The sequence below is a fragment of the Pantherophis guttatus genome, chromosome 14 (assembly GCF_059756535.1).
Source record: "Pantherophis guttatus breed Tessera chromosome 14, ASM5975653v1, whole genome shotgun sequence".
In the NCBI taxonomy this organism is placed as follows: Eukaryota; Metazoa; Chordata; class Lepidosauria; order Squamata; family Colubridae; genus Pantherophis; species Pantherophis guttatus.
Genome location: NC_142076.1, coordinates 3,521,830 through 3,548,551, shown reverse-complemented (window position 1 = coordinate 3,548,551; position 26,722 = coordinate 3,521,830). Strand labels below are relative to the sequence as shown.

General features: G+C 46.7%; 3 protein-coding genes across 6 annotated transcripts in view; 2 read left to right on the top strand and 1 right to left on the bottom strand.

The window, feature by feature from the left end:
- LOC117667384 (hexosaminidase D-like) overlaps positions 1-26,722 on the top strand; it is a 256,224-nt gene that overhangs the window by 132,202 nt on the left and 97,300 nt on the right. The gene's annotated exons all lie outside the window — the stretch shown is intronic.
- On the top strand, positions 8,559-18,941 carry ZDHHC4 (zDHHC palmitoyltransferase 4). 2 transcript variants are annotated; one of them, XM_034420575.2, is made up of 7 exons: positions 8,559-8,660; positions 9,911-10,036; positions 11,515-11,588; positions 12,431-12,609; positions 13,648-13,773; positions 15,758-16,002; positions 17,476-18,941. In XM_034420575.2, exons 2-7 carry the CDS (start codon positions 9,917-9,919, stop codon positions 17,746-17,748), a joined length of 1,017 nt encoding a protein of 338 aa, XP_034276466.1. In that variant the 5' UTR covers positions 8,559-8,660; positions 9,911-9,916; the 3' UTR covers positions 17,749-18,941. The 2 variants fall into 2 exon arrangements, with proteins under 2 accessions (XP_034276466.1, XP_034276467.1); XM_034420576.3 differs by having other exon boundaries at positions 8,641-9,417.
- The window catches only part of E4F1 (E4F transcription factor 1), a 17,674-nt gene continuing 9,764 nt past the window's right edge, over positions 18,813-26,722 (bottom strand). For all 3 annotated transcript variants that reach the window (XM_087878429.1, XM_087878427.1, XM_087878428.1), the window contains 5 exons: positions 25,949-26,166; positions 25,104-25,302; positions 22,869-23,029; positions 22,597-22,659; positions 18,813-19,683 (listed from right to left, as the gene is read on the bottom strand). In XM_087878429.1, coding sequence (XP_087734555.1) covers positions 19,324-19,683; positions 22,597-22,659; positions 22,869-23,029; positions 25,104-25,302; positions 25,949-26,166 — 1,001 coding nt within the window. In that variant the 3' untranslated portion in view covers positions 18,813-19,323. The remainder of the gene's footprint in view (positions 19,684-22,596; positions 22,660-22,868; positions 23,030-25,103; positions 25,303-25,948; positions 26,167-26,722) is intronic.

The following is a 26,722-nucleotide window of genomic DNA, read 5'->3' as shown; positions in this document are numbered from 1 at the left end:
CCCCAGTGGTGGGTTTCAATTTTTTTTACTACTGGTTCTATGGGCGTGGCTTGGTGGGCGTGGCTTGGTGGGCATGGCAGAAGAAGGATACTGTAAAATCTCCATTCCCACCCCACTCCAGGGGAAGGATACTGTAAAATCTCCATTCCACCCCACTCCAGGGGAAGGATACTGTAAAATCTCCATTCCCACCCCACTCCAGGGGAAGGATACTGTAAAATCTCCATTCCCACCCCACTCCAGGGAAGGTTACTGCAAAATACCCATTTCCTCCCAATCAGCTGGGACTTGGGAGGAAATAGATGGGGGCGGGGCCAGTGGTGGGTTGCTACTGGTTCTCCCCGGTTCTTGCGAACCGGTAGTGGAAATTTTGAGTAGTTCGGAGAACCGGTAAATACCACCTCTGCCTGGCCCCGCCCCCAATCTATTCACTGCCTTCCGAGTCCCAGCTGATCGGCTAGAAGGAAAAAAATCACGGCTCACTTGACAAAGAAGAGAAAAAAAAAACAAGACACCTTAGCTTTAAATTGAGAAGCCAAGAAGCCTCACAACTGATCGGCTAGAACCATTCCGCTCCTTTTAAACCGCTCGGTGGTGGTAGGTTGGCAATTGAGGCCAAGCTGCCTGAAAGTGGTTTCCGATGCTCTCAGTGGTGGCAGAGCGGCAAAAACTGTTTAAACTCTTGCCACAGCACTTCAAAGGGCCGCCCTACAGCTGATCAGCGGTAAAAGGCAGTGTGGTGGTAGACCAGTGTGCTCCAAAATCAAATGGGTAGACCGGAACGGCTCTGCAAGCACTTAAAAGCCTGGTAGACCAGTACCTCTGCTAAATCCTAAAGAATTGTTTGTCACATGACCATCAAACCACGCCCATAAAATAAGCCACGCACACAGAACCAGTAGTAAAAAAAATTAGAACCCACCCCTGGGCGGGGCCAGTCTGAATTTTTACTACTGGTTCTCTGAACTACTCAAAATTTGCACTACTGGTTCTCCAGAACTGGTCAGAACCTGCTGAAACCCACCTCTGCTTCCCCCTATTTCTCTTGACCTTCACTGCTGAGGGGCCTGTCCGAGATGGTGACTCTAATTATTTTCTTGGCCTGGGCACAAGCCACCCGTGTCTGATTGTTGCTGTGTCTGCAACTCTTCCGCCTGTCCTTCGATATATACGTGACCCCTTCAAGAGCGGAAAGCAGGCCAGGAGCTGAGCAAATTTTTGGCCATGGATGCTTGCGCCTGATCTTAGCCAAAAGGCCAAGATGTGACAATCCAAGGTCCCTTCAATGGTTTCCCGGGGCCAATTGGGAAAGGCTTCCACTGTGCCCCTGCGGAGCAACAGCTAATGGGAAATTGACCACACAAAGCACCATAATCCTGGTGTGGCTCAGCACAAAGACAGACGCCTCTACCCCAAAGTTGGAATCCCTGGATCTTTCCCCACATGTGGCATGTGTGAACAAAGATGTACATTAAGGGAAAGAGATGCTCCACCTATAATATCATTCCATTTGAAGACACACGTACACAAATTGTCAGCATTCAGGATTTCAGAGACTCAGGCCTGTCCACACTCCTAGTTATTTCTCATGTTTTTTCAGCTTTTTTCAGGCTCCCATGGGCAGCTTTTTTTCCCTAAAGCTCAGCTTTATTCCAGAAAAAAAGCATTTACCAGAGGTAGGCTTTTAGGCAGTGGTGAAATCTGAACTGGTTTTCTACTGGATTGCTGACCGCACATGCGTGCTGCATGCCAAGTGCGTGCTGCGCATGTGCATACACACCAAATGTGCAATGCGTGCGCATATACAATGCGTGCCAAAAGGAGACTTGGGAAGATACCCTGTTTCCCCCAAAACATGACATCCCCTGATAATAAGCCCAATCGGTCTTTTGAGCACATGCGCTAAAATAAGCCCCCCTGAAAATAACCCTCTCTGAAAATAAGCCCTCCCCGAAAATATTTAAACGCATGCGCAGCCAGTCTCCACCATTTCCTCTGGTTAGGGTTAGGGAGACAGAGCTGGAAATCAGATAAGATGGCAAGAGGAGCCCCGTCTTGCTCCACGCGCCCCAAAATAATAAGACCTCCCCGAAAATAAGGGCAAGTGCTTATTTTGGGGTTCAAAAAAATATAAGACAGGGTCTTATTTTTGGGGAAACACGGTAAGCAGAATGGGGTGGACCAGCTGTGCCGCGTGGTTTAGCTTTAGCAGGAAATCCTGCTTTCTAGGAAAGCTAAACCGCGTGGCACAGCTGATTGTCAGATTGTAGCTTTTTTTAACTACCGGTTCGCCTGAACCAGTAGCTAACTTCCGGTTTGCCCAAAGCAGTAGCTTTTTTTTACTACCGGTTTACCCGAACCGGTAGTTTTTATCACTACCGATTCACCCGAACCGGAGCGAACCGGTAGCATTTCACCCCTGCTTTTAGGCCATAATCTTCTCTCACGTGGGTATCAAAGTCAACAGAAAGATTTGCCCAATTTGGAGAAGAGGACTAAATGTCCAGACATCACTTTCTTGCTGCTTCAAAATGGATTTATCTGCTTAGTCAGTCCTGCTCTCATCTTTTGGACTCATTTCAAGGAAATATTTCCATGACCGGAAGGACAGGCTGGCAAATCCCAGCTCAAAGAAGGCCTGAATTGTAACTGGAATGGCAGGCTGCAGCCCTTGTAGGGGACTTCCTATCTGAAGGAGGTAAACTGGACTCAAAGCCAAAGTTTCAGAGCACCAGATCAATACAGGCCAGCAAATTAATAATGCCAGGGGAGGGGGATCCAGTGTTTAGGAAGGAGGGGAGAGAGGAAATCAGAAATTTGAAGGAGGAATGTAAGACAATATACTTTTCTGCTACAAAGAAGGGTTTGATGGGTGAAAAGTGACTCTCGATTATTTTGCAAAGGGAGCTTATGCTTGATTAAAAGATGATCCAATCCTGAAATCTCAGGAACAAGGTCACTGTGAAACATTCTTCTGCTTCTCATACTTTCTATTACCTATCTCCACTTCTACTGTAGAAAATTAGCACCCACGCCTCTCCTAGAAGAATGAAATATTCTAGGAAATATTAAAAAGGCAGAATATTTCCCCTAAAAGAGAAATACAAATCTTAAAGGAAACAGAAACAAAAGAGCCCTGCTCCCTGCCTCCAGCAGATATTTTGGTGCCAGCTTATCTACAAGACAAAAGACCTCAGCTCCAGGATGATGGAATTATCCTTCAGGGCAAAGCCATTCCGCCACAATAGGAAATTGTCCTTCATTGAATCACCCAGCAAGATTCAACCAAGCCTGGGATACAGATAACCTCAACTATGACTGCATAGCCCTCCATGGGAGTCTGACAACCAATAAGATACATTTCTTGCAAGGCCCAAGAGGGGATATAAATATATCTCATTCTTCACTCCATGCGTTCAACTGTACCAGGACCATGTGCTTAATGGTTCTGCTCCATTAAACCATCCTTCCAAGCAGCCTCCATGTTTTCAGTGTCTTTCTCCCCACTTGGAATTGAACCCAGATGGACATTTCTTCCAACACTATTTAAGGCTATAACTTTGTTGCTTGTATCTGTACGATTTATATTGTTTTATTTAGTCTCCTAGTATGATTTATTATGTTGATGGCTTATTTAGTATCCTATGACTATCACTAAGTGTTGTATTTTATGATTCGCAATGAATGTATTATGATGACTGTGTGATCACAATTTATCACTTTATGTACGCTGAGAGCTCATGCACCAAAGACAAATTCCTTGTGTGTCCAATCATACTTTGCCAATAAAGAATTCTATGAAGGATGGCAGAAATGAAACAAAGCATAAAACTCTAGAATTGGAAGGGTCACCAGAGTCAGCCTGTCTCCTCTGCATCTGGAGATCCTCATGCACAGCAAGGTACAACTGGCCACTGACAGACTAAGTTGCATGTTGATGGGAACATCCATCTGAAGAAGGTATCTGACATTTGGTCCTCCAGGATTTTCAGCTGAGAAAGTCATCATCCATCAGTTACTTGAAACAGACAACGGCGAGGATTGAACCCCTGCAGGCTAACACTATGGCTCTGCAAGTTTTATTTCATTTATAAATGAGTTCAATAGCCAAAGTCATTAATCAGATTTTCATGAATGTGCATCGTTTTGATGCAAGAAAAGCAAGATTTGTTTTTCAGAAAACAGCGAAGGGGGAGAGATATCTCTTCCACACTAATTGGGAAGTAATTTTCATATTACAGAAAAACCAAAGTCTAATTTAAAATCTGTCATCTAATTAATTAGGAACGCTGATTTAGCCAGCTATATTTATTTTCCCCAATTATTGCAATCTGGGCCAGTTTGGGTTTGGAGCAGGAGCAATCCTCTGAACACAACAGCCATTGAGGAGGCTCAGCAGTCTTTCAGTCAGAATAGAACTGGAAGGGACCTTGAAGGTCTACTAGTCCAACCCCCAGCTCAAGCAGGAGATCCTATACCATTTCAGACAAGTGACTTTCCAATCTCTTCTTAAAAACCTCCAGTGATGAAGCACCCACAGCTTCTGGAGGCAAGTCATTCCATTGGTTAATTGTCCTCACTATTAGGAAGTTTCTCCTTAGTTCCAGGTTGCTTCTCTCCTTGATTAGTTTCCATCCATTGTTTCTTGCCCTGCCTTCTGGTGCTTTGAAGAATAGGTTGACCCTCTCCTCTTCTTTGTGGCAGCCCCTCAAATACTGGAAGACTGCTACCATGTCACCCCTAGTCCTTCTTTTCTCTAAACTGGCCATAATCAATTCCTGCAACCGTTCTTCATATGTTTTTGTCTCCAGGCCTTTAATCATCTTAGCTGCTTTACTTTGCACATTTTCCAAAGACTCAACATCTTTTTTGTAATGCGGTGACCAAAACTGGATGCAGGTGCGGTCTTACTAAGGCTTTATAAAGTAGTACTAATACTTCACATGGTTTTGATTCTATTCCTCTCTTTATATAACCTTCAGCATGAGAGTCTCCAACCTTGACAACTTGTGGTCTGTGCTGGCTGGGGAATTCTGGGAGTTGAAGTCCACAAATCTTAACCTTGTCAAGACTGAAGACCCCTGTTTCAGCACATTTCTCCTCAGGATGTGATGTTTCTCCTTTTGCCCCAGAGCTAAAACTGAAACCTGGGAACGGATTGTTCACCAGCTACAAAATTATAACCTAAAATCTACACTGCTATCTTTAATTACTAATTTTTTATTATTATTTGGTATTATGGTGTTACAGTCAAGTATGAGGCTGATTTTTACCCTAGAACCCTGGGAGTCTCAAGAGATTTGGGGGTCATACAAATCTAATAAATACATGCATGCAAAGGCCCACACTAACGCATTGCCAGGAAGAGAATGGAATGGAATGGAATGGAATGGAATGGAATGGAATGGAATAGAATAGAATAGAATAGAATAGAATAGAATAGAATAGAATAGAATAGAATAGAATAGAATAGAATAGAATAGGAGTTCTTTATTGGCCAAATGTGATTGGACACACAAGGAATTTGTCTTCAGTTTAACCTCTATTAACCTCTAAGCACAGAATCGCAGAAGGGTATGGCTGGTTGATGAGAACTAAATAGCTTGAAATAGATCTCTACTAGATCTCCCTTTGTTTCTTTGTTGGTAAAACATAAATTCAACACAAAAATAGTTTTTTGCGAAAGTGACTACCTGCAAAGGCTCCTGGATTGGGGCTGAAAGGCGAAAGCGGAAGCAGTAGGTTCCGTCCCATAATTGGGTAGACCAGGTTGCCCTGGTAGACTGGTCCCACCAAAAAAAACCACTTGGCTTCTTAGGGCTTCAGAGGTTGGAAGGGAGCATTCCTGCCTGAGATTGGACATGCGGATCACCTGGGTGCATCAGGAGGCTGGAATCTCCTCCTCAAGCGATGAACATCCCCTTTCAGCCCCAAAGCACCTCCAGAGCTTAGTCCATCAATGGCATTTTTATCTGCCTGCTCTTCAGCAGTTTGCACACAGACGATCCGCAGGACAGCTTCTTGCAAGACCGCATTGCCAGGTGGATAACTCAACAATGTACACCCAGTTGTCCTCATTTAGTGACCGGTCACCATTATGAGGGTGATGAAAAAGTAACTTTTATGACTCCCATTTATGACCCTCACAGGTCTGTCAAGCAAACTAACATGGTTTTGCTCAGTGACCACTTCACTTAACGACAAGGTGGCCGGTCACAGTTGTGGTCGCTAAATAAGGATAACCTGTAGTGCCGAGTGCCAGGACCTCAGGAGGTGGCAGTACCTGGCTAGGCTCAGCAACCAAGCTGGATCAAGGCTGGCTAGGTGGACAAGCTAGGCAGGAAGTTGCAAGAAGCCAATGTCCAGTTGCCAAGAAAATGATACAGCTGGAAGACTTCAAGGAGACTTAAGGTGGAAAAGTCCAATTTTGGAAGACGAGGTCTGCCAAGCACTTCTCTCTTCCCTCCCCCTCCCCCTTTGAAAGCTTACTTGTTTCCTGCAAGGCCCAACAGCACCGGCAGCTGGGAAGGAGCACTCCGGCAGAGCTTCGGCGCTCCTGGATCAGTTACAGACCCATGGGGCAAGCGGCTGAGTTTCCATGACAAATGCTCTCCAGGGCAGTAACCTAATAGGGCCATCCTTTGCAGCCCAGCCCAGCCTAGCCAGGGAGAAGCAGGCATGGCCTGGGCTGGACAGTCAGCAGAGCGGAGGGCTTGAGAGGTTCAGCAGCTGAGAGAGATGGAGGGGCTGCTCCCTTGAACACTCACTATGGGCTATGCCTTATAAACAGTTTATGGGAATTGTAGTGGCACACAATTGTGATGGCCAGAAGCTTCCAAAGTGAGCGAGCCATGGAGCCACCTGCGAGTCAAAGCACAGCCAAAGCATCTGCAGGGCTGAAGGGCAGAGGAGGAGCTAACCATCCCATCGGCCCAGCTCAGTCGCAGCCAAGCACAAGTAGAGTTACCAGACATCTGGCAAAAGAGGACATGTCCTCCGTTACTGTAAGACCTCATGTTCTCCCATCCAGTAGACATGGCTTAAAATCAAATACAGGTAAGTACCTGACTTACAACAGTTAGTGTTTGTTCAAAGTTACAACGGCACTGAAAAAAGTGACTCATGACTATTTTTCACACTTATCAACAGTAGAGACCTTCAAATTTCTAGGTTCTACCATATTGCAAGATCTAAAATGGACACCCAAAATCAAAAACGTTATCAATAAAGCATAACAAAGAATATTCTTTCTGTGCCAACTCAAAAAGCTCAAACTGCCCAAGGAGCTGCTGATACAGTTCTACAGAGGAATTATTGAGTCTGTCATCTGAACTCCCATAACTGTCGGGTTTGGCTCCGCAACCCAACAAGACAGACATAGACTTCAGAGGATAATTAGAATGGCAGAAAAAACAATGGCTACCAACCTGCCTTCCATGGAGGACCTGTATACTGCACGAGTCAAAAAGAGGGCTGTGAAAATATTTACAGACCCTTCGCATCCTGGACATAAACTGTTTCAACTCCTACCCTCAAAACGACGCTAGAGAGCACTGCACACCAGAACAACTAAACACAAGAACAGTTTTTTCCCAAACGCCATCATTCTGCTAAACAAATAATTCCCTCAACACTGTCAAACTATTCAATAAGTCTGCATTACTATGAATCTTCTCATCGTTCCCACCACCCATCTCCTCCCACTTATGACTGTATGACTGTAACTTTGTTGCCTGGATCCATATTGATATTGTTTCCTGATTGCTTATTTGTACCCTATGACTGTCATTAAGTGTTGTACCTTATAATTCTTGATGAAGTATCTTTTCTTTTATGTTCACTGAGAGCATATGCACCAAGACAAATTCCTTGTGTATCCAATCACACTTGGCCAATAAAGAATTCTATTCTGTTCTGTTGTTCTGTTGTTCTGTTCTGTTCTGTTCTGTTCTGTTCTGTTCTATTCTTCTATTCTATTCTATTCTATTCTATTCTATTCTATTCTTTCTATATTCTATTCTATATTTTCTATATTCTATTCTTTCTCTATTTTCTATTTTCTATTTTCTATTTTCTATATTCTGTTCTGTTCTATTCTATTCTATTCTATTCTATTCTATTCTATTCTATTCTATTCTATTCTATTCTATTCTATTCTATTCTATTCTATTGTTGTTACTTAAGTCAGGGGTCTCCAACCTGGGCAACTTTAAGCCTGGAAGACTTCAACTCCCAGAATTCTGGCTGGCTGGGGAATTCTGGGAGTTGAAATCCTCCAGGCTTAAAGTTGCCCAGGTTGGAGACCCCTGACTTAAACATTGTGTGTTTATGATGCTGCGGTCTCCCGGAGACTCTCCTTCCTCTGGTGCTACGGCCGCGGAAGCACAGCGCAGACCGAGGGCGAAAGGAAAGCGACCATTCCACCGGCTCCTCTAATTCCCATCGCCCTTCCCGATTCAGACTCAGGCAAGACACCGGTCCGGGAGGCTTCGGGGGAAACGCCTACAATTCCCATCCTGCCTTCTCTCTCCCACTCTCGCGCGCGCCTGCGTGACGTCACGAGGGTGGACGGGCTCTGGCGCTCGCAGATTGGATAACCGCTTGCCCCGCCCCTCGGACTGTCATGGCGGCGCCCGTTCTGGGGATCAGCGAAATTGCCGGTAGCGGGCCCGTTGCTAAGCGACGCGGCGGGGAGGGGGGCGCCTGGTCTCCTCCTGGAGGCTCTTCTGCCTCCCGGGGCCTTGCAGGGAAGGGGCCTCGAAATAAGGGGCGGGGCCTCGCCGTAGTTGCCGCCATAAGAGCGGGCGGCGGACGTATCTCCGGTCCCGGCGAGCAGCCGCAGACGGTCCGCGGGGCCCTTCTGGGGGCCTCCGGGGAGGAAGCGGCCTGGCCCGATGCGAGGCCGGCCGCCTCCTGACTCCCTTAGATATAACTGGCAGGAACGGCGGGGTTTGGGGAGCGCAGATACAAGCACTCCTCGATTTACAACAGTTCGTTTAGTGACCGTTCGAAATCACAACGGCGCTGGAAAGAGTGACTTATGACCGTTTTTCACACTTAAGAGACCATTGCAGCATCCCCTGTAACGGGTCACGTGAACAAAAATTCAGCCGCTTGGCAACCGGCTCCTATTTACGACGGTTGCCGTGTCCCAGGCGGGGGTGGGTGGGTGGGTTGTAGGGGGGTGTCACGTGATCTCCCATTTTGCGGCCTTGTGACAAGCAAAGTCAAGGGGAAAGCCAGATTCACCTAACAGATCGTGTGACTTTACTTAACAACTGCAGTGATTCATTTAACGACTGGGAAGAAATGTCGTAAAATGGGACAAAATGTTACTTCAGTGTCTCATTTAGCAACTGAAGTTTTGGCCTCGATTGTGGTCCTATATTGAGGACTAACTATTCCCCTAGACTAGAGGTGGGTGTCGGCAAGTTCTGACCAGTTCTGGAGAACCGGTAGCGGAAATTTTGAGTAGTTCAGAGAACCGGCAAATGCCACCTCTGACTGGCCCCGCCCCCATCTATTCTCTGCTTCCCAAGTCCCAGCTGATCGGGAGGAAATGGGGATTTTGCAGTATCCTTCCCCTGGAGTGGGGAGGGAATGGAGATTTTACAGTATCCTTTCCCTGCCACGCCCACCAAGCCACACCCACAGAACCGGTAGTAAAAAAATTTGAAACCCACCACTCCCCTAGACCCCTGCCCACCCTACTGCCCATTCCCACCGTGCAAACTGCAGGCGGGGAGGACCGAGCCTGCTGCTCCCACCCCCCCTCTGTGGGTGTGCCCAGACAGAGCCCTGATGACCTACTCCCCAGGGACGCAGATGTGGAAGCCATGCCCGTGGGTTGCCTTGGGCCCAAAGTCAGGCTGTGGGCCACAACCTGCTAAGGCGTGTATGAATTTTGCAGGGCAAGATGGACTTCGTGATCCTCTTTGGCCTGTATCTCGGCCTGGTGCTGCTCAGTGTGGCGGTCTGTGTCTCCTCCCGACGGGAGCAAAGCTTCTCTTGGAGGCTCATCAGGGGCACAACTCAAGTAAGGAGCATCCAGCTGTGTGCCAGTTTCTGCTCCCCCCTCCCCCCAGTACCGATCTCCACGCATCTAGCTTGGACCCCAGTCCAGTCACTTATTTTTATTTATCAAATTTCTACACCACCCATCATACTTGCCTTTGGATGGTTAATTTTCCCTTGGGGGAGAAAGAAAGGAAGGCCCAGTGTTATAGCTGCTCCTCCTCCCAGCATTTTGTAGGTCAACCTCCATCCCATCCTTCATTTGCAGCCCCTGCTCTAGTAAGGTGTAAAAGCAAAGTTCCCAGAATCATTTCTTTTAGCTTGGACATCAGCCCCTTTTGTGGAAGAAGATGGAAATGCTTCTTTGTATGTCATTTCCTGAAATGAACTTACTGATTTATGAAATTTACAGGCTGCTCCAATCTGTTTCAACTTTGGACAGCTTACAAAGTACAACAATAAATACTACGGTATGAAATCACAAATGAAATCACAAAGCCAGGGGAGAAACCATTTTAAAACAATACCATACAATGGATCCGTCACTGGCTCTAACCCAAGGCCTGGGGATACAGCCAAGTCTCAAAGGCTTGTTTGAAAAGGGGCAGGAGGAGGTCCCTGCAAATCTCAGGAGGGACAGTATTTTAAAGAATAGAGAGAGAGGACTTGTTTTCTAAGGCTGTTTCTCCCCATATAGACTAATTCAGCCTTCAAACACTGGGACAATATCTTGATAGCATCACCTGGCCAACCTGTGGCTAAAATGCACATCTGAGTATCATGCATCTCACAAATCAATGGCCTCACCCAGTGGCCTCGTGGATGTTGAACGAGGGATGAGAGCTTTGAGCCTTGTGGTACCCAACATAAGAGGAGTCTCTTGGTTTCTTCTCCCACCTATCATCTCCAGCTAGATCTATCCACAGAAAAGGGAAAACCCCATGAACCCCATTCTCAACCCTTGCAGATAATCCAAAAGCTGATGATACTGAAAATTGCTGCTAGATCAAGTTGAATCAGGTTGGCTACCCTTTACCTATCCAAGCACTGCCAGAAATTACCAACAAGAATGACCAGTGCTGTCTAAATGTCAAGAATATTATTAGGATGGGAACTCTATGGGTCTCTTGGGAGATGCTGTTTCAGTAAATGACATCATTTGACATCGGATCCTAATTTAAACAAACTATCGTGGAAGAACTGTGGGGTAGTGGCAGTCTCTCCTTGTTGATAAGATCATGGTTCCCTGTTGTCCTTCCTTTTCTAAAGATGTGGAAGGTTGATTCAGCAATGACCCTTTCCATCTTAGGGCCTCTAATTGCTGATTGACAACTAACAACCTGAAGGTTAGCATCGAGGCTGACATTTGGCAGTTTGCTAGAGGCTCCCGCCTTCAGTTCCTGGAGCAATGACCTTGCAGGTTTTGTGAGTGAGTTTATCTGTGCTCCCCACCTTTCCTTTTTAAAAATAATTTTGTTGCCTTTTTCTCCTTTGATGCAGGTGTTCTCCTATGTAATTCCAGCTCCAGTTCATAGAGCAGCTCAGAAGGCCATTCATGGACTCTTCCATTCCCGGTATTGCCGTCTGTTTCTTTATTGGCTCCATTCTCTGGCGTTTGTGAATATTGGCATTAATGGGCCCTTGGAACATCCTAGCTTGGTAAAATAACTTCCCGTGTTGTTCAAACATGCATCGTTCCTTCTACATACTCACCTCCTAGTTTTATGTTGCCTACAATTTTGTGGTATCATGTTGATCTTTACATTTTGTTTGGGATGAGGTCTGTTGGACGTTTTCTTCGGGATCTTTGAGTTGTTGAAAAGAAATTGCTTCTGCATTAGCAAGAAGCCTGGCACGTACAGGCTTCATTCAGCATCCCCTCAGGAGCTCCTAGACCCTCCCAGCCTCCTGTTTGTAGCACCCAGAGCAGCTATGGAACAAGAGAGGCCCTTCTCCACCAAGCTTCTTAGCCTACAGCAAAATGGCAGTCGTTCTGTGGTCCTAGCTCACCTTCTAATTCTTTGGGACACCCAGTCTCAGCAGAAGTTCCTACATTTGGATGCTTTTAAGGGGATGGTCTTTGGAAAGGATACAAGCCAAAGAAATTAATAAATACGCCACTCTAAATCTACAAAAAGCGGAACCTGCCTTGGCCTTGCTGTGCAAATGCAGCTGCCAGGGGAGGTGAATTCACCTAAGGCCTTGCTGGCTGGGGTATTTTGGGAGTTGAAGTCCAGACATCTTAAAATGGCTACATTGGGAAACACTGACCTAAGCTGTCTGTATTGAATTCCGAGTTAGGATTGTAAACCATAGAACAAGTTTTGAGGCCCGATGGGCAATCTCAGGTCAGAAGCAGTTCCCTTTCCCTTAAAAGTGGGGAGAAGAAATGCATCTCATTCTCTCCTTGCTGCAGAAATTCATTCTTTGTGGTCCTGCACTTGATTTTGGAAGGGCTGGTTTATGGCGAGTATACCTGGGAGGTGTTCAGCTACTGCCAAGAGCTGCAGTTCAGCAGGCTCCTCCTCCTCCTCCCTTACGTCCTGTTGGCTGTGAATGCAGCTTTCTTCATCCTCTGCTCCAGAAGTAACCCAGGTGAGGCCCTTTTCCTTGCAATCTCAGCTCTTGGATACTGGCACTCTCCTGGGCGGTGGATGATGCCCCACTGCCTGCTGGCTGGCTGTGCACTGAGCAAGCAATGGTTTGGGGGAAAGCTTGTTCTCTTTCCACACCAGTAGAACCTTAACCTTAAGGGTTGAATACCGCTTGGAGTCTTACCCCATGTATGTCTTTAAGTGGCCCGATTGCTGCTATACAGGTAGCTCTTGACCTACGACCACAATTCAGCCCAGGATTTCTGTTGCTAAGACATTTGTTAAATGAATTTTGCTCCATTTTATGACCTTTCTTGCTACAGTTGTTAAGTGAATCAGATGGAGGCATGATGCATAAAAGCAGTTCATTGGCCATATCTCTGCTACACTTAAGGGATGTGAGGAGCAGCCCACAGACATTTCTTATAGTACAGAGCAGGAAAAATTTGCTTCAGAGGAAAACAGTGGATTTTTATCTCTAGGGCCGTGATGGCGAACCTATGGCATGCGTGACACAGGTGACATGCGGAGCCATATCTGTGGGCACGCGAGTGTTGCCCTAGTTCAGCTCCAGCGTGCATGCATGCACTGGCCAGCTGATATTCAGGCCTTCCAGGCCCACTGGAAGTTGGGAAATGGTCATTTCCGACCTCCGGAAGGGGGAGGGAGAGGCTGTTTTTGCCCTCCCCAGGCTCCAAGAAAGCCTCTGGAGCCTGGGGAGGGCGAAAAATGGTCCTACTGGGCCCACCGGTAACCTTTTTGCCGTTGTGTGCCAAAAGCAGGGGGTGCGCATGCACATGTGCGAGGGGGCATTGAATTATGGGTGTAGGGGCACGTGCACAACACCACCTTGTGCTCCCCCTGCTTTTGGAATGGTTAGCCATCACTGCTCTAGGGTATCTCTAATCTGAACTCTCCAGATTAACTTGAATAACTTGATGGTACTTCAGGCATGAGACGGGAAGGAAATCTCTCAACAGCAGAGACATTGCAGCCCTCGTCATCCTGCTAGTAAGAATCTTTGCTTTTTCCCCACAAGGCATCATCACCAAATCCAACCAGCTTCTCTTCCTTCATGCATACGCATACGACGGTCTGATGTTTCAACAAGATGCTGAATGCCCTACCTGCGCAGTGAGAAAACCAGCCAGATCCAGGCACTGCGGTAAGAGTCTCGGTTTAGCATTTCTCCCTGGCAAGCCAGTTTATGCATTACGATCTGCTTCAGAGCTTCTGATCTGGGCCCTGCCATAATTTAGAGCAAGGGTGTCAACCTCTTTATTTCATTGGGGGCCATATCAGGGTTATGTTTGACCTCGGAGGGCTGGGGCTGGGGGGTGGCCGTAGTCATGGTGGGCGTGGACAGGGTGGGTGTTTGACACAGGCTCAAGATGTGCTTTTTCCCTTCTTTCTTTCCACCGTACTCCCCGGCCTCCAGAAGCACTCTGCCGACCAAAAACCTTTTTGGCTGGCAGAGTGCTGCTGGAGGCCGTGGAGGCCGAAAATGGGCTGCACGGGGTCCGCAAACGCCCACCTCCCCGGCGGACCATTTTGGCCGGCAGAGGCACTGCAGCCTGGTCCTTTGCTAGTTCCAGGCCGGCCCTGCAGGCCAGATTTAAGCACCAGGCCCCCGGGCCTTGAGTTTGACACCCCTGATTTAGCGTGAGATTAGTGGGGAAGCTGCCTTGTCTCCAAAGCAAAGGAACTCTGTCTCGCGAGAGCATCCTTTCCCATAGAAAATGTGCCCTACAGCCATTGCTTCCTCTGCTACCTGGGAGGCTGGGTCAACATTTTGTCAGATTCTTTTTTTTTGTTGTTTTTGTTTTTGTTTTAACAACAGCTTGATAGACATCAGGAACTTTTGCCCAGAAAAGACCACCTGGAATGGACCCTGCCCAAAAGTCCAGTGGGAGGAGAGGGGAGGGGAGGGGATGGAGGGGCTAACTTGAAGGATCAGAAACCTTCTTCAGGAAAGCGTCACCCCACAGCTCATATATTCTGACTTGTTACCCTTTTGCATCTGTGCAGATCCTCTAAATCAGGTTTTAAATCTGTGCTGCCAAATGAACTTTGTATTACTGGCTTTAATGTAGAATGGGATTGTATGGAAAGAAGTGTAGTCCAGGTAGTCCTCGACTTACGACCACAATTGAGCCCCAAATTTCTGTTGCTAAGTGAGAAAGTTAAGTGAGTTTTGCCCCATTCTACTTTTCTTGCTGCAGTTGTTAAGAGAATCAGTTCAGTTAAGTTAATAACACGGTTGTTAAGTAAATCTGGCTTCCCCGTGGACGTTGCTTGTCAGAAGGTCACAAAAGAGGATCACATGACCTTGGGGCACTGCAACCATCGTAAATATGAGCCGGTTGCCAAGCGCCTGAATTTTGATCACGTGACCATAAGGATGTTGCAACGGTGGTGTGCAAAATGGACATAAGTCCCTTTCTTTCAGTGCTGTTGTAACAGTCACTAAACGGACAGGTTTTAAGTGAGGGTATTTACTATAGTATTTACAGTAATTAATTCATTTCCACTGCAAAGTATTCTTTAACTCGCTATTAAATCTCTTTTCTTATAAAACTGGGAAAACATATTCAGAAAAGAGGAGAGCCGATTAAATCTTTGCAGTTATGAAAAATCAATGCAGTTTGATATGCCAAGTTTTTCCTCGTTGACCAATGCAAACCTTCTTCACTATTGCCCATAGATCAGGGGTGTCAAACTCAATTTCATTGAGGGCCGCCTCAGGGTGGTGTTTGACCTCGGGGGGGGCGGGTCAGGGGGGGCATGGCTAGCTCAACGTCACTCGTGTCGGGGGCATCTGTGGTGGGCCAAGAGCTCTGCCAGCTAAAACGGGCTCCCAAGCTCCGTTTCCGCCTGTTGACGGCCTCCTGCAGCCCTCTGCCAGTGAAAACGGAGCTCGGGAGGGCCACGCGCAGCCCTCCTGAACTCCGTTTTTAGAGGCACCACAGGCCGGTCCCTCACTGCTTCCAGGGTGGCCCCGTAGGCCAGATCTAAGCATCCTGCAGGGTGGATCCAGCCTGCGGGCCTTGAGTTTGACACTCCTGCCATAGATCGAAATGCTGCCTTGTTTGACTTTCAACTTCGTTGTGATTTCTTAACATTTTGACCCTCCTCCGTTTTCTGCTCAGGCGTGTGCCGTGGCTGCATACATCGTTTTGATCACCACTGTGTTTGGGTCAACAACTGCATTGGAGCCTTCAACATCCGGTTCTTCCTTTGCTACCTGCTGACTTTGACCTCCATGGCTGCTTCTATTGCAGCTGTAACGGCCGGCTTTCTCATCCAGGTGGTTCTTTTGTCAAATCTTACATGGGGACATTATACTGATGACCAAGGTCAAGAGCATCCAGTTGATACCTTCTTCCTGATTCAGGTAAATATTGACTAACTGCTGACTTGTGCATTTTCCACATGGGGGACTCAGGGCGGTGAACAGCCAAGTAAAAACATCAAGTACAAATATAAAATACAGTTAAATTATATATATATAAATTTGGCCCCATTAATTAAAAACAATAAACAAAACACTTAAAAACACTTAAAAAATTAGGCCAGCCCGGCTTGCTGGAAAAGGAAGGTTCTAAGGGCACGGCGGAAGGCACTGAGGTCTTGGATTCTCCTTATCTCTGGAGGCAATTGATTCCAGAGGGTAGGCGCCCCCACAGAGAAGGCCCTCCCCCTGGGGGTCACCAGCCTGCACTGTTTGGCTGATGGCACCCCGAGGAGGCCCTCTCTGTGGGAGCGCACGGGTCGATGGGAGGTCGTCGGTGGCAGCAGGCGGTCTCGAAGATAGCTAGGCCCTATGCCATGGAGCGCTTTAAAGGTGATAACCAACACCTTGAAGCGCACCCGGAAGACCACTGGGAGCCAGTGCAGCTCGCGCAGGAGCGGTGTTACATGGGAGCGCCATGCTGCTCCCGTCACTACCCGCGCTGCTGCGTTCTGGACCAGTTGGAGCCCCCGGGTGCTCCTCAAGGGGAGCCCCATGTAGAGAGCATTGCAGTAGTCAAGGCGAGAGGTGACGAGGGCGTGAGTGACTGTGCACAAGGAATCCCGATCAAGAAAGGGCCGCAACTGGCGAATCAGGCGAACCTGACAAAAGGTCCCCCTGGTTACAGCCGTCAGATGTTCCTCCAAGGACAGCTGCCTATCCAGGAGGACTCCCAGATTGCGAGCCCTCTCTGTGGGGGCCAAAGACTCACCCCCAATAGTCAGTGATGGAGTCAACTGACTATATCGGGATGCCGGGAACCACAGCTACTCAGTCTTGGAAGGGTTGAGCCTGAGCCTGTTCCTCCCCATCCAGATCCGCACAGCCTCCAGGCACTGGGACATCACTTCAAGGGCATCGTTGGGGTGGCCTGGGGTGGAGATGTACAGCTGGGTGTCATCAGCGTACTGGTGGTATCAATCAAAATCATACTAGGAGGCTAAATAAAACTATATAAATTGTAAAGATTCAAGCACACGGTTATAGTCATAAGTAGAAAAGGAGACAGGTAATAGGAAGGATGAGAAAAATAATAGTAATACAGTCTTAGTAGTTTGACAGTGTTGTGGGAATTAGTCGTAAATGGTTTTGCTTACTTTTTAATCACCGTCAATACAATCTTGAGGGCAGTTCTGTCGTAAGAGCTCTCCACCAGTAGAACCAGTAATTGTGTGGCGTTTCTTCACAGGAGATAGCCATATCACCAAACTGCTTCAGCAGAAAGCTAGGCTACATGACCTCTGAGGTCTCTTCCAACTCTGATTTTGCAAGTGGTATTGCCAGAATTACAGGATAGGAGGGGACCTGGAGATCCTGAGCACCTGGATTTTAACCCCTTTCCCCTTCTCTTCACAGCAACTTTTCCTGACCTTTCCTAGAATTGTATTCATGCTGGGCTTCGTCATCCTTCTGTTGGTCATTCTGGGCTCCTATTTCTGCTTCATCCTGTACCTTGTACTGACCAACCAGACAACCAACGAATGGTTGAAATCAGCAAGATATACGCCCTCATGCTCGGAGCCATACAGCAGGCAGGAAGGCTATAGAAACATCTACTCCAAAGGTGTGTGGGCCAATCTGGCAGAAATTGTGACACCTCTGACAACTCCTGCAAAGAAAAGGAAGTGAATCCTTGCACACGTGGAGCTGGCAAAAACAGTTTGCACCATACAAACTTATCTTCTGTAGAATGAATTTTTATTCTAACTAAAGGACTATTCAGAAGCGGAAAATGAGTTAACAGATCAGATAGTTAATGTGAGCACCGAGTGCTATTGTTTGCACTTTTAGTTTGCCTGCTAAAAAGCTCGGGGGGGGGGGGGGTGATGCATTGTTATTGTGGTGGTGAGAGTAGTTGGTTGCAGTTAGGCAGATGTTTAAACATGATTTGGCATTTTTATCCACCTATCGAGTACTTCCCAAGGACCTGGGAAAAGCAGATGTTGTTTGATGGTGTTAAAAGGTCTCATTGCAGGATTTAAGCTGTTCTGAGCCAAGCTGCCTTTTGCAATTGACTTGATGGGACTTTTGTCAATCATGTTCCAAGTGTTGCTTCAGAGGTTTTGGGATTGCACCCAAGGTGCCAATTACTATTGGGACTATCTTTGTTCTCCTTTGCCACAGCTGTTCTGTTTTTTAATTTGCGTGTCTTTGTATTTTATGATTTTCTCCAGTTCTTTGTCTTCTGGTCCGCTGTCTCCAAATACTGCCATGTCCACTATGCAGACTTGTCTTTTTATGGACAGTTGTTAAGTCTTGGAGTGTTATGTGGCAGCTGCTTATCTGTATTGTTATAATTATTACTACGTATTTTTGGTGATGTAAAATGAATGGAGGCCTACATCGATTTCATTTCTTGCTGCAAATTACCGGGAAATCTCACTCCAGAGCCAGTTCTGCAGGTATCTGGAACTATGCAAAGCTCTGAACTGCATTATGTGGGTATTTGAAACTTGTAAGACGGGTCTCCAAACTTAGCAACTTTAAGACTTGTGGACTTCAACTTCCAGAATTCCTCAGCCAGCATGTCTTAAAGTCGCCAAGTTTGGAGATTCCTGCATATGGTTGGGTTCCTCCCATCCTTAAATGATGAGGGCTAAATTTCTGTTTGAGGCCTCTAAGCTGCCCTCTTGCACAATTCTTGCTGACTTACACTGACAGACATTCCTGTGAGAGAAATAACCACCAATACGTTTGAAGCCTTCAGCACTCTCCTTTAATTACATCATAATACAGTAATGTAAAAAAATCATTCGTTTAAAAAAATATTTACAAGTTAAATCAGACAATAGATAATTAAAAGCTACATGGTTGCAAAAAAAGTCCAGTGTGGGCTTTTCTGAGTATTCTGGCAATGCAAATTAAAGCCACTGGTTTTCTAAAGTGATAAAACCCACATTTCCTATGAAAAGCAAGCCACGTTTCCTCCCATACCTGGAACCTCTCACCGCCACATCATTAAGTATCCCTGCACACAATACTTTTTTTTCCTCTAAAGTGCTTTACTCGACAACTGCCTGGCTTCAACAGGCTGCCATGTCCAGAAGGGTCAGGTCCCTGACCAGAACAGGTGGCCAAGAGCTCAGTTAACATGCCATGAGAAGCAGCACCCGAACCGGCTCTTAGGGCAACTTCACGTTATCTGGGGCCTGGGTGCAGCCACGCTGCCATTTTGAAAAGCCCCCCCTCCCCTCTCCCAGCGCCCTACACAATCACAGTCTGGACTTCTAGGTCATCGTCTTCCTCGTGGGCTGCGATCACAAACTCCCCCGTGTGCTCCATTATTTCAATGTCTTCGGATGCCACCATGGTCACGGTGGCTTCCTCCACCTCCCCACCGCCCTCCGTGGTCAGCACAGCCCCTTCCCCAATTGCTGAAGCCAGGGTCATGGCGACCTGCTCCGTCAGGCTCTCTGGAGTTGCTATGGCAATCGTGTCGGGATCCACGCCCTCTGCCGTCATGGTTGAATCGTCTGCCACCGTGACATTCTGGACAATTATCTGATGGCCAGAATTGGCTTGGTTTACGATCTGCTGAACCACCTTCATTATATGACTGTCCACCTGCAGAGGGGAAAAAAGAATTTAGAATAACTTTGTCACTTTGAATGTACATTAATTGGCATGCATTAAAATGAAATTTTGTTGCATATAGCTCTCAAAGGGTCTCCACCTCCAATATACACTACATGAACATGACAGAATAAATAAATACAAAATTATGCATATATCCACATATATTATATGACCCAGAGAAACAACAGTCTAGTCCGGATGTATGCCTGTACATGGCGAGAAAAACAAATCTTGCATGTGTACCAGATGTATGGCATAGGGAACAAAGCTGTTCCAGAATCTGGTAGTCCTACTAGAAATACTTCGAAACCTCCTCCCAGAGGGGAACAACAGAAACAGACCCTAAAGTGGGTGTGTGGGGTGATTAACAATGCTTTGAGCTCTATGCACATAGCACTTATAAGCAGTATCCTGAATAATGGGAAGCAAGCTTTCTATAATCATCTCCACTGTCCTCACTGCTCTCTGTATGGACTTTCTATCTGAGCCACTGCTGCCATCAAACCAAAGTGTGATGCAGCATGTTAAAATGCTTTCAATTGTGCCTCTGTAAAAAGGGGCCAGGACAGAAGGAGAAAGATGTCCTTTCCTCATCTGATGCAGGAAATGCAGATGCTGGTTTGCATGCTTCACTAAGGATGACGTGTGGAGAGACCAGTTCAGATTGTTAGTTATCTGCAAGATACGTTTGTTTTCATTTATTTATTAATTTATTATTTATTAATTTAATTTGTATACCGCCCTTCTCCCAGAGGGAACTCAGGGCGGTGAACAGCCAAAATTAAAAAACATACGAATACAAAAGTTAAGATAATTAAAAAAGAATTAAATCATTAGCTTCCCAATTTAAAACCCCCAAATCCATAAAATTTAAAATCCCAATTAAAAACCATTTAGGCTAGGCCGGCTTGGTGGAATAAAAACATCTTCAGGGCGTTACGGAAGGTCCGGAGGTCCGGGATCAATCGTATTCCAGGAGGCAGCTCGTTCCACAGGGCGGGTGCCCCCACAGAGAAGGCTCTCCCCCTGGGGGCCGCCAGCCGACATTGCCTGACCGACGGCACCCTGAAGAGGCCCTCTCTGTGAGAGCGTATTGGCCGGTGGGAGGTTATCGGTAGCAGCAGGCGGTCTCGCAAATATCCTGGCCCTAAGCCATGGAGCGCTTTAAAGATGAGAACCAACACCTTAAAGTGCACCCGGAAGACCACCGGGAACCAATGCAGCTCGCGCAGGAGAGGTGTTACGTGGGAGCGCCACGTCGCTCCCAGAATCACCCGCGCGGCCGCATTCTGCACCAGCTGGAGCCTCTGGGTGCTCCTCAAGGGGAGCCCCATGTAGAGAGCGTTGCAGTAGTCCAGGCGTGACGTGATGTTTATCCCAATGAATCAGAATTCAGCACTTCGGAGCAGAGTTGCATCTTGCTACTTAGTGCAGTTTAACATCCTCCCCGTGGAGGAAACCTGGTCCATGCACAAGCTTTGGCTCTAAGGCTGAATTCCTTGCAGTACATTTCTGATTCCCAGGGTATCAGTACTGCTCAATCAAAAGCCCCTTGTGTTCAACCCCAAAAATAGAAAAGGGGCCCCACCTCAGTCCCAGCAGCATATTCAACTGAAATGTAGCTAATCAACAAAGGTTTCGTTATTTCTGTCAGGCCAATTCTGAACTAGAGACTCACAATCTGGTTTATTAGGTTTGCCTCACACTAAAGGAGAAACCAGAGATTTCCGAGCAAAAATAATTTCCTATTCTCTAATGTTGTTCATTTTCCAAGATGCTCCACAAAATCTGAAATGTAGTGAATGAGATGCAATTCCATTTCTGAAAGCCAGGCCAAATAAGGAAGGATATCCAATTTTGGGATCAAAAATTTCAATCTTGAAACTTCGTTGTGTGTCTGCGTTGTGTGAGATCCAGGACTGGGGGATGGGATGAGTGATGATATTAGCCACTTCAGGAACAACCGCTCACCTTTTCCCTTCCCCCTCGATTCTCTTCTAATTTTTCATCCCAAATTATTACGTTTATTAAGACTTGAATTCTTAACAAAAAAGCAAACATCCTGGGATCAGCCTTTTAATGTGCGTCTTTCTCTCCAGGTATTATTATTAATTTTTAAAATTTACTGGCCAACCAGCTTCAGCCGGCTCCTGAAATAAACTAGGGGCAGAAAGGAATTTCCCTGAAGGAAAGTGGCTGGCGGCAGATGTCCTAGACCCATGATGGTGAACCTATGGCACGCGTGCCCCCTGTGGCACGCAGAGCCATGTGGCTTGGCACGCCAGCTCAGCTCTGGCGTGTGCATTTTCGGGCCTTCTGGGCCCACCAGAAGTAGGGAAACAGGCTGTTTCCTGCCACCGGAGGGCCTGGGTGGGGGGTGCGGAAGGCCCGTTTTTCTTTCTCACCTGGCTCCAGATCCTCTCTATGCATCTGGGGAGGGCGAAAACAGCCTTCCCCACCCCTTCGGAGGCCTGAAACAGCCTGTTTTCCAATTCCCAGATGCATAGAGAGGATCTGGAGCCAGGTGAGAAAGAAAAACAGGCCTACTGGGCCATCACATGCCAGGAGCGGGGAGGGGTTGCGTGTGTATGCACGGGGCACCTAGAATTATGGGTGTAGGCACTCACGCGCACAAACCTCCCCTGCACCCCCCCCTTCCTGGCACGTGATGGCAAAAAGGTTAGCCATCACTGTCCTAGACCCACTGTGAGCTGGTGGATGAAGAAGCTAAGATAGAGATTACCTCACTGGAGTTGGCAGGGCCAAATCCATTACAAGCTGTGCTTGCCTACGCAGGTCCCGTTACTTGGAGATTTAGCACTTGGGGGAAGGATTCGCTCCTTGCAGCGCTGAAAACAGTCATCGCTGCGATCGTTAGAAAGCCTCCTTAGAGCAACCCACCTCGTGCCTGGTTCCTTCGATGATCTCGGCAGCTTCGCTGGTTTCCAGGTCTTCAGCAGCTGTCTTTAAGAAAGAATGCACAGCAACAATTTAGCCACCCAAAGACACCTCAGGGCTCCTCTGCAGCCACAGTCCACAACCCTTATGCACTTCCTGGTCTCTCCAGGAGCATGCATGATGGGTCTCCATAGTTCTTGGCCCACATTAGCCTCCAGTGCTGGGGTATTAATTGCTTTCAAAGGGCTCTGCCTTCCCCGGTGAGACGTTTTTACCTCAATTATGTATTCCTGCGTATCTGCCACCACTGAAGAAAACTCCACCAGGACTGTTGGGGGGTCTTCCGAAATTACCGTTGCGGCCAAATGGTCAGCCGATTGGCCCTCCTCTGACACCACTGCTTCTTCAGCTTCTTTCAAGGCAAGTAGGCAGCCACCTGGGGAAGGTGGAGGAAAACAGACAGCTAAATAACTGGACCAGGGGTGAAATGCTACCTGTTTAGGCCAGTTCGCCCGAACAGGTCATAAAAATTCCTACTGGTTCGCCGATCCGGTAGTAAAAAAAAAATAATAATTTCCGACTATTAGCTGAGCGACGTACGATCGTGGGAACATTTTTTTTTTACACTTTTTTAGCATTTTTTTTACTACTGGCTCCGGCGAATAGGTAGTAAAAAATGTTTTTAAAAAAGTAAAAAAAAAAAAAAGAGGCTCCGACGATCACAGCTGTGCCATGCGATCGCCAGAGCCTTTACTTTTTTAAAGTATTTTTTTACTACCTATTCGCCTGAGCCGGTAGTAAAAAATGCTTTTAAAGTTTTTAAAAAGCTTCCCATGCACGCCACAGCTGATCACACACACACACCCCACCCGTGCACTGTTCTACTTACCTTCCCAAACCTCCTCTTGGTGCACACTGCACGCGCACAGCTTGCATCTGGTGCACACTGCACATGTCCAGTGCACATTTGGCGCATGCATGGCTAGTGAACCGGTAGCAAACCGGTTCATATTTCACCACTGAACTTGACCCTTAAGTCATGTGGTAAAGAAGTCGAAGATATCACACGTTTCATTGCACTGTGAGTTTGTCTAAAGAGTTTTTAGGTCAATTCATATTCTCCCCTTATTAAGAGAGATTATCAGGGAGGGCAGGCAATTTTTATGTAGACTATCTCCTTCGGGATTCAAACCCGGCTATCACACGTGCAGTAGCAAAATTCTGTGCAGCTGCAATGACCACAAGGAAAATCCGATTACAGAATTAAAGATGTTTACTATATCAATTTCTTGTAGATATCTCTAACAATTTTTAGAGAATCTATATTTACACACATACTTACCCGCTCTCCCTACTGTTTGATACCATGTATTTTATTATTATGGACGTTATTACTTATTATTAGTAATATCTTTTAACCCTATTGTAAACAGTGATAATTTTGTATATTGCTGATCTGTGACTGTAATAAAGTTGTTTATTATTATTATCAGGACCCTTAAGTCATTCGATATAGGTAGTCCTCGATTTATAATCACAACGGCATCCAAAATTTCCAAAAATAAGCAAGACATTTAAGCGAGTTGTGTCTCATTTTACGACCTTTTCTGCCACAGTTGTTAAGCAACCACTGCAGTGGAGTGAATCATGCGGTTCTTAAGTGAGCCTGGCTTCTCCCTTTGTCTTTACTTGTTGGAAGCCAGCTGGGAAGATTAGAAACGGTGATTCCCATCTCCCCGGGGCAGTGCAACTGGCACAAACATATGCCAATTGTTAAGTACCCATATTTTGATCACGTGACCATGGGGATGCTGCAGCAGTCATTAACGTGACATAGATAACTTTTTTCAGTGCTTTTGCAACTTCAAACGGCCATTAAATGGATGCTTGTAAGTCGAGGACGATGTGTACCAAGGCATACATCATTTATGCCATTGCTATATATCAATGTTGGCGAACCTTTTCGGCACCGAGTGGCCACCTGGTCTTCTGGTTTCTGGTGCGCGTGCAAAGACCAGCTGGCCAGTGTGCATGCGCACACCAGAAGCTGGAAGATCTTCCCGGCGAGCGCATGCGCACCAGGCAGCTGCTCTTCCGTTTTCCGGCGCTCCCGTGCACATGAAGACCAGCTGATTGGCACGCCAGAACCCGGAAGAGCAACGGGCAACGGTTCGTGTGCCCAGAGATGGCTCTGCATGCCACTTTCAGCATGCGTGCCATAGGTCACGGCTATATATGCAAACTAACTTTTTTCTCATTCTAAATGTTTTATTGTGCATTAACATAGTGTTAAGGCTCTAGATTTTTCCACATCTTAAAAGCCTCTTTACGTACCTTCCCCTGGGACGAACGAAGCTTCAAATGCTTCATAGCAGCAGCTCTGTAGCACTTGAAAGAGATCAGGGGGACTGAGACAAACGGAAGTGCAACGAACCCAGCTTCTCTACTGGAAGCCAGGAGAGAGGTAAGAGCACACACCTGTCTTGGAGACAAACTATCCTCCATCTCACCTTTGGTCCTCAGGTGCCGATTTAGGGTGCCGTGCTCTGCAAACCCACGGCCGCATTTGTAACATTTGAATGGCTTCTCGCCCGTGTGGTGACGGATGTGGCGCACCAAAGAACCCTTTTCCCGAAAGCCTTGGTTGCAGAACTGGCAGACGAATGGCTTTTCATCCAGGTGCGTTCGGAAATGAACCTGCTGTGCATTCTGTAGGAAAGAAGACTGGGGGAGTCATCCTGAATTCCAGAACAGATAGTTTTCCAAAATTGATTTTTCAAAACCGATATACTCCCTCCCAAACCCCTACAAAGTAAAAATGCAATTCAGTTTTAGGACAAAAACTTCCTATCTTTCAGGAGCAAGTGCAAATAATCTTGCTGGAACAGGTATCGCCGAGCACCATTTGGGTTTTTATGGATGGATGGGTGGATGGATGGATACAGAAAGAGAGATAAGTATGTCTAAAAAACCCAAAGCATCATGAAATGGCCGTAATTTTCTTATTGAGTGGGGAGAGGGGTTGATCAGACTATAGGAGTAGTGTCAAAAAAAGCCACCATTTTCATGAGATTCCCCCTTCTGCTTTCTGATACTGTGTTTCCCTGAAAATAAGACCCTATCTTATATTTTTTTGAACCCTGAAATAAGCGCTTGGCCTTATTGCCATGTGTTCAAAAGCCCGATTGGGCTTATTATCAGGGGATGGCTTATTTTGGGGGAAACGGGGTAGAAATCAATTGATCAGGGCTATCAATACTAAGACAGACTAACATCTAAGATTGACAGCAACAGTTAAGGCCCAAACCCACAAAGTCTTAGAAAGCAGGAATCCCCAAAGGTACTAAACTCCTACCTTGGTCTTGTACCTCTTCCCACATTTGGGGCAAGGATACGGCCGCTCGTCCGAATGCACTCGCCTGTGCCCCTTCACATGTGCAATTGTCTTGTACAGCTTGCCACACTCCCCACAACGGAACCGCCGTTCGTTCACATGCACTTCCTGATGCTTTTTCAGCAAGTATCCTTTGGTGAATTCTTTGCCACACTCATCACAAGTAAAAGATTTGTAGTCTGGGGGGGGGGGGGGGAGGGAATGAAAGGAGATAGTACACAAATAAAATGGTTACAAACGGAAGTTCCAGGATGGTTATCAACTTTAAAGGTGAGTTTCTACAGGCCTGCTCACAAAGGCCTGGCCAAGCAAGCATGACTGCACTATTTACATTCCTGACAAACCAAGAAAAAGGAATGTCTCTGAAGATTCTCAGTCATCCAGACAGTCATGGTTGTCCCAAAGGTGCTTTTGCAAAAGGCAACTGGACTTTGTTTTTCCTTGAAGATGTTTCGCTTTTCATCTTCAGTTCTGACTGAGTGATGGAGAATGGAAGGATTTATATTCCTTGCAGTCATCTAGTCATTAGGACTGTTTCTGAGAGTCGTTGAGGCCATCAGAGAGAATGCTAATGACCAGATGATTGCAAGGAATATAAATCCTTCCATTCTCCACCATTCAGTCAGAATTGAAGAAGCTTTTTAAATGAGAAGCGAAACATTGTCAAGGAAACAAAGGAAGTCCAGATGCCTTTGGGACAAGACAAAGGAACAGTTATCTGAGGGTGGCTGATTT

Excerpts from the sequence above, each read along its gene's own strand:
- ZDHHC4 (XM_034420575.2), top strand. The coding sequence starts at position 9,917 with ATGGACTTCGTGATCCTCTTTGGCCTGTATCTCGGCCTGGTGCTGCTC. Across the intron at positions 13,774-15,757 it reads AGCCAGATCCAGGCACTGCG|GCGTGTGCCGTGGCTGCATA; the intron begins GTAAGAGTCTCG and ends TTTTCTGCTCAG. Across the intron at positions 16,003-17,475 it reads ATACCTTCTTCCTGATTCAG|CAACTTTTCCTGACCTTTCC; the intron begins GTAAATATTGAC and ends TTCTCTTCACAG.